This window comes from Ornithorhynchus anatinus, chromosome 1, assembly GCF_004115215.2.
Source record: "Ornithorhynchus anatinus isolate Pmale09 chromosome 1, mOrnAna1.pri.v4, whole genome shotgun sequence".
Classification (NCBI taxonomy): Eukaryota; Metazoa; Chordata; class Mammalia; order Monotremata; family Ornithorhynchidae; genus Ornithorhynchus; species Ornithorhynchus anatinus.
The window spans coordinates 108,860,324-108,875,064 of NC_041728.1; the positions used below are offsets into that span (position 1 = coordinate 108,860,324).

General features: G+C 45.8%; 1 protein-coding gene and 1 non-coding gene across 2 annotated transcripts in view; one reads left to right on the top strand and one right to left on the bottom strand.

The window, feature by feature from the left end:
• PID1 (phosphotyrosine interaction domain containing 1) overlaps positions 1-2,119 on the top strand; it is a 151,684-nt gene extending 149,565 nt beyond the window's left edge. The window contains exon 3 of the mRNA XM_029074966.2: positions 64-2,119. Coding sequence (XP_028930799.1) covers positions 64-540 — 477 coding nt within the window. The 3' untranslated portion in view covers positions 541-2,119. The remainder of the gene's footprint in view (positions 1-63) is intronic.
• An 11,321-nt stretch (positions 2,120-13,440) lies between these two features.
• Positions 13,441-13,578, bottom strand: LOC114817055. Its single transcript, XR_003764893.1, has one exon. It is a non-coding gene; the product is annotated as a small nucleolar RNA SNORA7 (small nucleolar RNA).
• Positions 13,579-14,741: the final 1,163 nt, after the last annotated feature.

The following is a 14,741-nucleotide window of genomic DNA, read 5'->3' on the forward strand; positions in this document are numbered from 1 at the left end:
AATTCGATTGAATGAATGAGTGAATGAACGATTGACTGATCTCACGTCCCCCTCCCTTTTCAGGTCACGTATCTGGGGAAAGTCCCCTCCGTGGGCCTGCAGTTTTCACCTGGATGCACGGAGAAGGCGGTCGTCGAACTCTGGAAGCAGCGCGCACCGGCCAGAGATGACCCCGGCCGGGCCAACGCCATCCTGGAAATCCGGCCCTTCCAAGTCTGGCTCCACCACCTGGACCTCAGAGGGGAGGCCGCCGTCCACACGGACACCTTCCAGGTAGCCCGCATCGCCTATTGCACGGCCGACCACAAGGTCAGCCCGAACCTCTTCGCCTGGGTGTATCGGGAGATGGATGACAACCTGTCCTATCAGATGGATTGCCATGCCGTGGAGTGTGAGAGCAAGCTGGAGGCCAAGAAGCTGGCTCACGCTATGATGGAGGCCTTCAAGAAGACGTTCCACGGCATGAAGAGTGACGGCCGGATCCACAGGGACGGCTCTCCTGAAGAAGCTCCCCGGGAACTGGAGCCCGGAGACGGCTGAGCGTCTGGGCCCTCGGCTCGGCCGAGGCGGAAACCGTCCGGACTGGGAGCCGATGGACGGAGGAGCTATTCACGCTGGGTGGAGGGTTGGGGGGTGGGGGGATCTGAGTCTTTGACTCATCGAGTCTTTTTTACAAATCAAAATGGCAATCAAGAACTCAAGCGGCATTAGAGTAATTAACGTCCCATCGAAATCCACTGCTGCTGCTGGGGACATGAGAACCGGGGTTTGGGGGGTGGGGTGGGGAAAATGCTTCTTTTTCTCACAATTTTCTCTCTTCTTTCCTCTGGCAAACCCATTACCTGAACCGGAAGGCCTTGCCTTCCCTCCAGATACCCCAAGGCCTGGCTTTCAGGCTTCTGCTTGGATTCATTCCCGTCTGCCCAGGAAGCCTGTGGTGGAGGGATACAGGGGAGAGGGATCTCTGGCCAGGCCCCAGCAGCTAGTGAGATAGGGAATTCTCTGGGATGGTGACACAATCCATTTCTACCCCCTGGGGGTTTCCCCCCTCCCCCCCCCCGCCACTGGCAGCCTCCAGCTCTCAGCGCTCCAGCCCACTGCCCACTGGCATTAAAATGATGCTTTTATTTACCCCAATATAGCAAATAGTATCTCTCAGTTTAGCCACTTTAGTTACTCTTTTAGTGCCCCACAGCCATTCCCTGCCCTCCATCCCACCCCATGGCCTCCCCTCAGCCCACACCACCAACCCCGCTAGGGAAAGTCCAAGGTAGGGAGGGTGTAATGCCTTGAAATCACACCACCTGGGACCTGGCCAAGGGTCTGGGCTGAGGGAGGAATTGGTTGGTCCATCAAGTGAAACTTCCACAGCTGGACCCAAACTTAGCTATTAAAACTGTTGGAGGAATACCTTTTCTCTTTGGCCAGGCCAGTGGCGTCCCACTAGCCCCCAAACTGGTAACCAGTTACTGATATCACCTTGAGGAGCCAGAGCCAAGGATTTCTAGAGGGGTTATAACCCTTTCCCCTGAAGTATGACGGTCCGGTGAGCTCCTTGTGAGCAGGATTCCTGTCTACCAACTTTGTTGTGTTGTATTCTCCCAAGGGCTTAGTACAGTATTCTGCACACAGTAAGCACTCAATAAATACCATTGATTGATTGAAATACTCTCAGCCTGCCCAGGCTTCTCCCATGGGGCCAAAAGATCCATCAGTGTCCTAAGGGTGGTCCAGTCTGGGGACGTGAAACAGACTGATTACAGTGAGGCCATTTTGGGCCGATGTAGTTGTCCTCAAGTAACACTTCATCTCTAAGACAGATTGTCATTAATCCTGGAAATATCAAGGGCACTGGACTCCGTACTGAACCCTCAAGTGAGAGCTAATCTAATGGAGATGGCCACGTGTCTATGTTCATCGTGGGACTCTGTGTGTATGCATATGTGGGGAGGGGCAAGGGTGTGTCCAGTGAAAAAGCATGTAGAATAAATGTGGGGACATGTTGAAGAGAACTTGCACCTCTTGAAAATATGCTTGCTGGTTTACCATGAATGTAAACTGTTCTCTAGCATAAATACATTCTTACTTTAATAAAAAAAGGTTCGCATTGAAACTAACTCTGTTTCTCTTGTAAAATTCATTCTGTTTCAAAATACCTTGGAATAAGACTGCAAACAAGAGGTAGAAACAATTAGGTTATTTCAGTGAATTCACCGTGCATCACTCCGTTTCAGGCTGGGGAAGGCATTTCATTCATTTAGTGTTAGTTATTTAGCTGTATATTATTAGGTGCTTATTATGTGTCAGAGACAGAAAATAAGATAATTAAATGTGATGAAATAGTTTATAAATTATCAATGATATTTTTTGAGCTATTACCGTGTTCGGAGTACCGTACTAAGTGCTTGGGAGAGTACAGTATAACAGAGTTGGTGACACGTTCCCTCTCCACCACAAGCTTAAATAATTCCCATTTCAAAAAGCTTCCTTAGAGAGCCCCAGTTATGTGAGGGATTTTAAAGTCAGTCATACAATAGGAATGAGTAGATCAATCTATCAACCAGTGGCATTCATTGGGCAACAACTTTGTGCAGAGCACTGTACTAAGCATTTGGGAGAGTACAGTAGAGTAATGGTGTAGTGGATAGAGCACTGGCCTGGGAGTCAGAAGGTCATGGGTTCTAATTCCGGCTCTGTCATTTGTCTGCTGTGTGACCTTGGGCAAGTTACTTCACTTCTCTGAGCCTCAGTTATCGCATCTGTAAAATGAGAATTGAGACTGTGAGCCCCACATGGGACAAGGGCTGTGTTCAACCCGATCTGCTTGTATCCACCCCGGTGCTTAGTACAGTCTCTGGCACATACTACTTAACAAATACCATAATTAAGCACTTAGTACAATGCTCTGCACATAGTAAGCGCTCAATAAATGCGATTGAATGAATAGACGCTATCCCTGTCCTCAAGGAACTTAACACTACTGGGAAAAGCAGATAGTTAATAGATGACAGATAAGACTGTAGACTTCTCGTTGTGGGCAGGGAATTTAATTCACTTGTATTTATCGAATGCTTCTATTATACTGTACTCTGCCGATCACTTAATACTGTGCTCTACACTCAATTAAATGCTCGGTAAATAAGATTGATTGATAGGAAGTAAGAGAGTATAATGATGGGTATGTAAGACTATTTACAGTTGCTTAAGCTGCAACACTTCCATCTGTTGATTGTCTAAAATAGTGGATGTTCATGCTACTCTGAACAGTGTGTAAGGGTGTTTCCTGACTATAATATATAGGATGTTCCTCCTCTAGATTGTAAACTCAGTGTGGGCAGGGAACGTGTCCACCAATTTTGCTTAATATAATGCTCTGCACACAGTAAGCACTCAAAAAATATCACCGATAGATACACATAAGTGCAATGGGGGCGGGTGGGGGGTGAAGCAGCATGGTGTAGTGGATACAGCACAGGCCTGGGAGTCAGGAGGTCATGAGTTCTAATTCAGGCTCTGCCACTTGTCTGCCGTGTGACCTTGGGCTAGTTACTTCACTTCTCTTAGCCTCAGTTACCTCATCTGTAAAATGGAGATTGAGATTGTGAGCCCCATGGCTTAGTCTGTTGCCTCCTTTGCTTCAAGTTCTTTCTTTTTCCTCCTAGTGGCTAATGCTAAGGACCTCAAATGTCTTAATTTTACAATTCCTACTCTGGTAATTGTAAAGTATATGATCTTTAGAGCAGTAGTGCTTTGTGGATCAGTCCAAAGTCACTGAAGAAGACTATCTAGCTGTTCTTCATTTTGGATCAGTGGTTAGCTCTTGAATGAGATGACCTGGCCACATACTTGATCAACAAAACTGAAATAATAATGTTGGTATTTGTTAAGCGCTTACTATGTGCAGAGCACTGTTCTAAGTGCTGGGGGAGATACAGGGTATTCAGGTTGTCCCACGTGAGGCTCACAGTTAATCCCCATTTTACAGATGAGGTAACTGAGGCACAGAGAAGTGAAGTGACTTGCCCACAGTCACACAGCTGACATGTGAGCAGCGTGGCTCAGCGGAAAGAGCCCAGGCTTGGGAGTCAGAGGTCATGAGTTCGACTCCCGGCTCTGCCATTTGTCAGCTGTGTGACCTCAGAGCTTAGTAAAGTGCTTGGCACATAATAAGCACCTAACAAATATCATTAAAAAAATAATAGAGGATGTCTTAAGGAGAATGTTGAATTATTGTCTCCATCTCTTCATGATTCCCTTTTTGTCGGTAATGAGCCCGGAGCCATCCTAAACCTTCAGAGGTGGTTCAGGACTGTATAGTATCTTTAATGATGGTATCCTGACAGTCTGCATCTCTGTGGATCTATTCAGAATTGTCATTCCTTCCTCCATCACCCAGGTTCCTGAACTTGAAGTGCATGTCACAGTGACAATTTCTGGAAATCTCATTTTCATGAGGCCACTCTGCTTAGCCGGTATCGTCAAAATAATTTCATGATACTATGAGGTCTACATGACCCCAGTGATAAAATAAATCAATGTTGATGATGACAGTGATGATGTTTATGAAGAGCTTACTACGTGCCAAGCAGCTTGGCCTAGTGGATAGAACACATGCCTGGGAGTCAGGGGACCTGAGTTCTAATCCTAGCTCCACCCCTTGCCTGCTGTGTGACCTAGGGAAAAATCACTTTACTTCTTTGTGACTCAGGATTGAGCCCGTGAACTTATGTAAGACAGGGACTGGATCCAACCTGATAAGTTTGTATCTTCAAACAGTACTTCACAAATACCAAATGCTGAATATAATCATATTGGACTGAGACTCTGTCATATGTGGGGCTCAGAGGGAGGGAAAACAAGTATTTTATTCCTATTTTACATATGAAGAAACAGTCCAAGTCCAAAGTCACAGATCTGACAAGTGGCAGAGCTGGGATGAGAGGTTGAGGAACTCCACACCGTGTTCCCAGTTATACAAAGACTCACACAAACGCCCAAAATTCTAGTCACTAAAAGGCAGGACCAAAGAACAAACTCATGGAAGCATACATGATTTTATGCTGTATATGTTTTTTTTTTTTTTTCCCAGCAGCAGCGGTACCCTCTGAGGTTTAGCATTTAATGTGAGCTCTCCTTCAGCATGAAACGTCCACAAGACCTCAGAAATGCCACTATCATCACCATCTTTATGAAGAAAGGTGAAGGGACAAGATAAGATCGCAGCAATTAGTGAAACATTTCATTACTCTTCACTGTAAGCAAGATCCTGGCCAGAGTCCACCTGGTGAGCTTTTTTTTTTATGGTATTTGTTATGCACTTACTATGTGCCAGGCACTCTTCTAAGCACAGGAGTAGATACAAGTTATTCAGGTTGGACACAGGCTCACAGTCAATACGGCTCACAGTCTTAATCCCCATTTTATAGACGAGGTAACTGAGACACAGAGAAGTTAAATGATTTGTCTAGGTCATGCAGCGGACAAGTGGCAGAGCCCAGGTTAGAACCCAGGTGCTCTTGACTCCCAGCCCCATCCTCTATCCACTAGGCCATGCTATTAGCGACTCGACTAGCCCAAGGTCTCAAAGTGGGTTCATAGAGGAGCTGGGATTAGAACCCAGGTCCTCTGACTTCCAGGCCCTGTGCTCTTTCCACTAGGCCATGATGCTTCCCACACTGCTCTCTGTGAGTAGGGATCGTGTCTACCAAGTCTTATATTGTACTCTCCCAAGTGCTTAGTACAGTGCCTGCACACAGTATGTGCCCAATAAAAATGATTGATTGATTGATTCTAGGCAGCCATGTTAGAGAATCCAATAAAGAAACTCAGATGCAGATGTTAGAATACCCTTTCTCTCCCCTGGAAAATTCTTCAAACCCAACAGGCATCAACTAAAGTCCTAGAAGCAGACTTTTAGGAATTTCTCCATGCAGATGACTGCCTTTTAGAGGTGCATGTGCCCACAGGAAGACAAGCACAGCTCTGTAAATTGCTTCTCAGAGACAAACAGCATTTGTCTTGTCTTATGCCGTCAAGTCGTTTCCGACCCTTAGTGACACCATGGACACGTCTCTCCCAGAACGCCCCGTTCTCCATCTGCAATCATCCTGGTAGAGTATCCATAATTTTCTTGGTAAAAATACAGAAGTGGTTTACCATGCTGCCTTCCACGCAGTAAACTTGAGTCTCTGCCCTTGACTCTCTCCTGTGCCACTGCTGCCCAGCACAGGGGAGTTTTGACTTGTAGCAGATTGCTTTCCACCGGTAGCCACTGGCTAAGCTAGGAATGGAATGATTAGGCCTCTACTCGACTCTCTCTCCCGTAGTCGAGACTGGTAGAGTACTGGAAACTCTCCAAGTGCGACCCTGAGAAGGGAAACAGCAATTACTGGTTGGCAATAAGTTTGTTTCTTTGTTTTATGGTACTTGTTAAGCACTTAACTGTGTGTCAAACACTGTTATAAACACTGGGATAGGTACAAGTCAATTAGTTTGGACACATTCCCTGCCCCACTTGCGGCTCCCAGTCTTAAGTAATAAGGTGAACAGATAGTGAATCTCCATTCTACAGTTGAGGAAACTGAGGCACAGACACTTTTAGTGACTTGCCTAAGGTCACCTTGTCAACCCGATTTGCTTGTATCCACCCCAGCACTTAGTCCAGTGCTTGTTACTTGATTCTATTCTATTCTATTCTATTGATTCTTGATTCTATTTATTGCTATTGTTCTTTTCTGTCCGTCTCCCCCGATTAGACCATAAGCCCATCAAAGGGCAGGTACTGTCTCTATCTGTTACCGATTTGTACATTCCAAGCGCTTAGTACAGTGCTCTGCACATAGTAAGTGTGCAATAAATACTATTGAATGAATGAATGAATGAATGGTACAGTGCCTGGCACATAGTAAGTACTTAAATCCCATCATTTTTACAGTGCCTGGCATATAGTAATTGCTTAACAAATACCGTAATTATTAATAATGTGATTACAGCTATTCATTCATTCATTCAATAGTATTTATTGAGCGCTTACTATGTGCAGAGCACTGTACTAAGCACTTGGGATGAACAAGTCGGCAACAGATAGAGACAGTCCCTGCCATTTGACGGGCTTACAGTCTAATCGGGGGAGACGGACAGACAAGAACAATGGCAATAAACAGAGTCAAGGGGAAGAACATCTCATAAAAACAATGGCAACTAAATAGAATCGAGGCGATGTACAATTCATTAACAAAATAAATAGGGTAACGAAAATATATACAGTTGAGCGGACGAGTACAGTGCTGTGGGGATGGGAAGGGAGAGGTGGAGGAGCAGAGGGAAAAGGGGAAAATGAGGGTTTAGCTACAGACAGGTAAAAGGGGGATGGCAGAGGGAGTAGAGGGAGAAGAGGAGCTCAGTCTGGGAACGCCTCTTGGAGGAGGTGAGTTTTAAGTAGGGTTTTGAAGAGGGAAAGAGAATCAGTTTGGCGGAGGTGAGGAGGGAGGGCGTTCCAGGACCGCGGGAGGACGTGACCCAGGGGTCGACGGCGGGATAGGCGAGACCGAGGGACGGCGAGGAGGTGGGAGGCAGAGGAGCAGAGCGTGCGGGGTGGGCGGTAGAAAGAGAGAAGGGAGGAGAGGTAGGAAGGGGCAAGGTGATGGAGAGCCTTGAAGCCTAGAGTGAGGAGTTTTTGTTTGGAGCGGAGGTCGATAGGCAACCACTGGAGTTGTTTAAGAAGGGAAGTGACATGCCCAGATCGTTGCTGCAGGAAGATGAGCCGGGCAGCGGAGTGAAGAATAGACCGGAGCGGGGCGAGAGAGGAGGAAGGGAGGTCAGAGAGAAGGCTGACACAGTAGTCTAGCCGGGATATAACGAGAGCCCGTAACAGTAAGGTAGCCGCTTGGGTGGAGAGGAAAGGGCAGATCTTGGCGATATTGTAGAGGTGAAACCGGCAGGTCTTGGTAATGGATAGGATGCGTGGGGTGAACGAGAGGGACGAGTCAAGGATGACACCGAGATCGCGGGCCCGAGAGACGGGAAGGATGGTCGTGCCATCCACGGTGATAGAGAAGTCTGGGAGAGGACCGGGTTTGGGAGGGAAGATGAGGAGCTCAGTCTTGCTCATGTTGAGTTTCAGGTGGCGGGCCGACATCCAGGTGGAGACGTCCCGGAGGCAGGAGGAGATGCGAGCCTGAAGGGAGGGGGAGAGGACAGGGGCGGAGATGTAGATCTGCGTGTCATCTGCGTAGAGATGGTAGTCAAAGCCGTGAGAGCGAATGAGTTCACCGAGGGAGTGAGTGTAAATGGAGAACAGAAGAGGGCCGAGAACTGACCCTTGAGGAACTCCGACAGTTAAAGGATGGGAGGGGGAGGAGGCTCCAGCGAAGGAGACCGAGAATGACCGGCCAGAGAGGTAAGAGGAGAACCAGGAGAGGACGGAGTCCGTGAAGCCAAGGTGAGATAAGGTATGGAGGAGGAGGGGATGGTCGACAGTGTCAAAGGCAGCAGAGAGGTCAAGGAGGATCAGAATGGAGTAGGAACCATTGGATTTGGCAAGAAGGAGGTCACGGGTGACCTTAGAGAGAGCAGTCTCGGTAGAGTGGAGGGGACGGAAGCCAGATTGGAGGGGGTCTAGGAGAGAATGGGAGTTAAGGAATTCTAAGCATCGATTAGATCAGCTAGCAATTGGCCGAGCAGTCGGCATATCTGGGATTTAAACCCAGGTCCTCTGACTCCCAGGCCCGTGTTCTTTCCACTGGGCCATGCTGCTTCTCCATCTGGTTGCTGATCTTTTTATAATTTCTCCCCAACAAGAGCCACTTGGAGGGGAGCGGGTAATGGTCCGGGCTTCGGAGTCAGAGGTCATGAGTTCGACTCCCGGCTCTGCCACTTGTCAGCTGTGTGACTGTGGGCACGTCACTTAACTTCTCTGTGCCTCAGCTCCCTCATCTGTAAAACGGGGATTAAAAGTGTGTGAGCCCCACGTGGGACAACCTGATTCCCCTGTATCTCCCCCAGCGCTTAGAACAGTGCTTGGCACCTAGTAAGCACTTAACAAATACCAACATTATTATCTTTGGGTTTGGAATGGGAATGCCAGGGGCTTCTCCCCGGGAGGGGAAGGAAGGTGGGATTAGAGGAAGGGGAATGTGGAATAGAGGGGAGGGACAATACACCTGCTTTGGATGCACAATTGGATCACCCTATTTCTTTTTTTCTTTTTCACTCCTTCACGATGCTCAACGGGCACTTCCACACCAAGCCCATTTTTGTCTCCGATGTTTTTTACAGGGGAGGATTTGGATATAATCTGCCGCTCTAGACTCTGGAAAAATGTTTTGTAAAATTGGCGGCCAAAGATCCAAGTCTGGGAAACAAATTCATTCCCGGGCGTCGGCTGCCCCCTTGTGGCCTTCCTGGCACTTACACCGAACGGTCACATTAAGCACTTTTTAATAATAATTCAATAGTATTTATTGAGCCCTTACTATGTACAGAGCACTGTACTAAGCGCTTGGAATGTACAAATGGGTAACATATAGAGACAGTCCTGCCCTTTGACGGGCTTACAGTCTAATCGGGGGAGACGGACAGACAAGAACAATAGCAATAAATAGAATCAAGGGGATGAACATCTCATTAAGACAATAGCAAATAAATAGAATCAAGGCGATGTACATTTCATTAACAAAATAAATAGGGTAATGAAAATATATACGGTTGAGCGGATGAGCGGATGAGGGGAGGAGAAGGGAGAGGAGGAGGAGCAGAGGAAAATGGGGGGGAAATAATGGCATTAAGTGCTTACTGTGTGCAAAGCACTATTCTAAGCCCTGGGGGGATACTAGCTGATCAGGTTGTCCCATGTGGGGCTCACAGTCTCAATCCCATTTTGTCTGCATAGCATGATAATAATAATAATAATGTTGGTATTTGTTAAGCGCTTACTATGTGCAGAGCACTGTTCTAAGCGCTGGGGTAGATACAGGGTAATCAGGTTGTCCCACGTGAGGCTCACAGTCTTAATCCCCATTTTACAGACGAGTTAACTGAGACCCCGAGAAGTGAAGTGACTTGCCCAGTCACACAGCTGACAAGTGGCAGAGCCGGTATTCGAACCCATGACCTCTGACTTCCAAGCCCGGGCTCTTGCCACTGAGCCACGCTGCTTCTCTAAATAATAATATTTATTATAATATTAATAATTATACTTAAGCATTTACTCTGGGTCAGGCACTGTACTAAGCGCTGGGGTGGATACAAGCAAATCAGGTTGGACACAGTTCCTTGTCCCACATGAGGCTCACAGTCCCAATCCCTGTTTGACAGATGAGGTAACAGAGGCACAGAGAAGTGAAGTGACTTGCCTAAGGTCACACAGCAGACAAGTGGCGAAGTTGGGATTAGAATCCAGGTCTTCTGACTCCCAGGCCCGTGCTCTGTCCATTATGTCATGCTGCTTCATCATCATCATCATCATCATCAGTGATATTTATTGAGTGCTTACTGTGTGCACAGCACAGTACTTGGGAAAGTAATAATAATAATAATGTTGGTATTTGTTAAGCGCTTACTATGTGCCGAGCACTGTTCTAAGCGCTGGGGTAGACACAGGGGAATCAGGTGGTCCCACGTGGGGCTCACAGTCTTCATCCCATTTTACAGATGAGGTAACTGAGGCACCGAGAAGTGAAGTGACTTGCCCAAAGTCACACAGTTGACAAGTGGCCGAGCCGGAATTCGAACCCATGACCTCTGACTCCAAAGCCCGTGCTCTTTCCACTGAGCCACGCCAACAGAGCTGGTATTCCCCAACCACAGCTAGATCAATTATAGTTAATGATTATTAATTATAATTATTAATCTTTGTAATCATAATGGTATTTGCTAAGCACTTTTTAAAAAGTGTTTTTTGCTAAGCACTTACTCTGTTCCTGGCACTAAACTAAGCAGTGGGGTACATACAAGGTAATCATTCATTCATTCAATAGTATTTATTGAGCGCTTACTAAGTGTAGAGCACTGTACTAAGCACTTGGAATGTACAAATCGGTAACAGAGCTTGTAATGTACAAATGTACTAAGTGCTTGGATTATACAAATCAGTAATCATGTTGGACACAGTCCCTGTTTCTCATGGGGCTCACTGTCTACGAGATTGAATTCCCATTTTACAGATGAGGAAACTGAGTCACAGAGTAGTTAAGTGACTTGCACAAGGTCACACAACAGCCAAGTGGCTGGACCGAGAACCAAGTGGCTGACACCCAGGCCTAGGCTCTATCCATTACACAACACTGCTTTCTGGATGGGTCGTGTAAGGAGAGTGGAAGGAGGATAATTTGGGTGATCTGAAATGGGAATTTGGGATTGGATGAGCACTCGCATTTCCAGATGGGACTGAATTCAACTCTCCCACCCCTTCCCTGGCTTTGCTAGCTCAGACAATCCCAATTTGACAAATGACACTGAGGATTATATGTTAACTGGGCTAGGGAAGAGGAACTCTTGAGAAAGAGTTGAAATTCCCTCTCTAAGAGGGCGAAGGGTTCTGCCATATGCTACAGTTTGGAGAACGTTGGGGGACAGCTATAGAAAGAGCACAAGGCTGGGAGTCAGAAGACCTGAATTTTAATCCTGACTCCACCATTTGCCTATTGTGTGGCCTTGGTAAACTCACGTAAGGACCCTGGGCTTCAATTTTTTCATCTATAAAATGAGGATTAAGTACTTGCTTTTCTTCCTCCTCAGACTGTGAATTCCATGTGGGATAGAAACTGTGTCTGATCTGATAGTATTTTTGCAGCACTTATTTTGTCAGACACTATACTAAATGCTGAGGTCAGTACAAGATAATCAGGTCCCACATGGGACTGACAATCTAAGTAGAAGGGAGAATAGGCATTGAATCCCCAGCTTTTACAGATGAAGGAACAGAGGCACAGATAAATTAAGTAACTTGGCCAAGGTCACACCGCAGAACAGTGGTGGAGTTGGGATTAGAATCCAGGTCCTCTGAATCTCCAGCCCATGCTTCTTTCACTAGGTTATGTTGTTTATCCAATGCATTTTCCACCTGCCTTAATTTTTTACATGCATGCCCACAACACACACACACACACACAGACTGTGTGTGTATAGATAAAGATACTTAAATTAATTTCCTGTTCCATTATGGGAAAGGAGACTGGCAGGCAGCAATAAGCCTCTTTGTAGGAGAGAAACAGGAATGTTGACTGGACAGTGAAAAATCTTTTGGAGCTATCAGGTCTACTAACTCTGCCGTACTCTCTCTCAAGCACCTAGTACAATGACGATTACTGAGTAAACACTCAATCAGTACTATTGATTGATTACTTACTGTTTCATTCATGTACCTTAAGCAAAACGTGGGAATGGTATTTTTAAAATCAAAATTTTAAATTTTTCCTATCATGAAGGGCACAACTCTGCAAATAACCACCAGAAGGTACCAGAGAGCTAGGAAATTAGGTAGGAAGCAGACATTTGGTTATGCTGCAGGCGATTTATGGAAAAACCCTATTAATTTCTGTACTTTACAGGACTCGGTGTCATTACACAATGTCTGTATTTAAAGAAAGATAGAAGGAGGCAAAGAGGAAGGTTAATTTTCAATACGCTTAGACCTAAAACTCATGTTTAGGAAAAGGGCCCGGAACAGACCTCAAAGGACTTCAATCAATCATATTTACTGAGGGCTTACTGTGTGCAGAACACTGTACTAAGCATTTGGAAGAGTATAATAGAACAATATTCATTTATTAATTCATTCATTCAATAGTATTTACTGAGCACTTACTATGTGCAGAGCACTGTACTAAGCGCTTGGAATGAACAAGTCGGCAACAGATAGAGACAGTCCCTGCCCTTTGACGGGCTTACAGTCTAATCGGGGAGACAGACAGACAAGAACAATGGCGATAAATAGAGTCAAGGGGAAGAACATCTCGTAGAAACAATGGCAACTAAATAGAATCGAGGCGATGTACATTTCATTAACAAAATAAATAGGGTAATGTAAATATATACAGTTGAGCAGACGAGTACAGTGTATCAGAAACATTCCCTGCACACAGTGCGCTTACAATCTATAGGAAAGGAAGATGTTTTAGGAAATTTGAGTTTTTTAAATTTTAACAAAAACATGGGTTAGGTGGTTACAGTACCCGTAAATAATATCCTTCTTCAAGGACTTCAAAACTTCTTGTCATTGTCTTATGCTGTTGAGTCATATCCGACGCATAGCGACACCACAGACATATCTCTTCCCAGAACTCCCCACCTCCATCTGAAATGTTTTTGGTAGTGTATCCATAGAGTATTCTTGGTAAAAATATGGAAGTGGTTTACCATTGCCTCCTTCGGCGCAATAAACCTGAGTCTCCACCCTCCACTCTCTCCCATGCTGCTGCTCCCCAGCACAGGTGAGTTTTGACTTGTAGCAGATTGCTTTCCACTTTCTATCTACTGGCCAAGCTAGGAATGGAATGGGTAGGCCTCTGCTTGACTCTCCCTCCCATAGTCGAGACTGGGAGAGTACTGGAAACTCTCCAGGTGCGACACTGAGAGGCTCAAAGTTTACTTGTTCTCTATCCAACCAATGAATACCACTGACAAATAGTAAGTATGGCATTTGCTAAGTGTAAATGTACTGTACTAAGAACTGGGGTAGAAACAAAGTAATCAGTTTGGACACAGTTCAGGTCCCATATAGGGCTCACAGTCTTAATCCCCTTTTGACAAATGGGGTAATTGAGGCACAGAGAAGTGAAGTGACTTGCCCATGGTCACAAAGCAGACAAATGGCAGAGTTGGGATTAGAACCCAGGTCATTCAGACTCCCAGACCAGGGTTATATCCACTAGGCCATGTTGCTTCTCAAATTTCCCAGCATCACATAGCAAGTAAGTGTTTTCTTGGCATTCACTTCAACTCATCTCTCTCATTCAACTCACGTAGTCTGCTGTATTGCGTTCTCCCAAGCACTTAGTGCAATGTTCTGCACATAGTACGTGCTCAATAAATACCATATTTATCACCATATCCTGTCAGTTCTAGCAGCGTGGCTCAGTGGAAAGAGCCCGGGCTTGGGAATTAGAGGTCATGGGTTCTAATCCCAGCTCCTCCACTTGCCAGCTGTGTGACTTTGGGCAAGTCACTTAACTTCTCTGTGCCTCAGTTCCCTCATCTGTAAAATGGATATTAAAACTGCAAGCCCCACGTGGGACAACCTAATCACCTTGTATCCCCCCAGCGCTTAGAGCAGTGCTTTGCACATAGTAAGCGCTTAACAAATAGCACCATTATTATTACTATTATTATTAAACCCACCCTTTCCCCATATCCGAACTGCTACTTTATTGAGCCAAGCATTTATACGCCTCCTTGACTAGTGGACCAGCCTCCTTGCTGACCTCCCTGCCTCCTGTCTCTCCCCTCTCCAGTCCATACTTCACACTGCTGCCTGGATCATTTTTTTCAAAAAAATGTTCAATCAATCAATCAGTCCATCAATCAATAATATTTATTTATTAATAATAATAATGTTGGTATTTGTTAAGCGCTTACTACGTGCAGAGCACTGTTCTAAGGGCTGGGGTAGATAAAGGGTAATCAGGTTGTTCCATGTGAGGCTCACAGTCTTAATCCCCATTTTACAGATGAGGTAACTGAGGCCCAGAGAAGTTAAGTGACTTGCCCACAGTCACACAGCTGACAAGTGGCAGAGCTGGGAT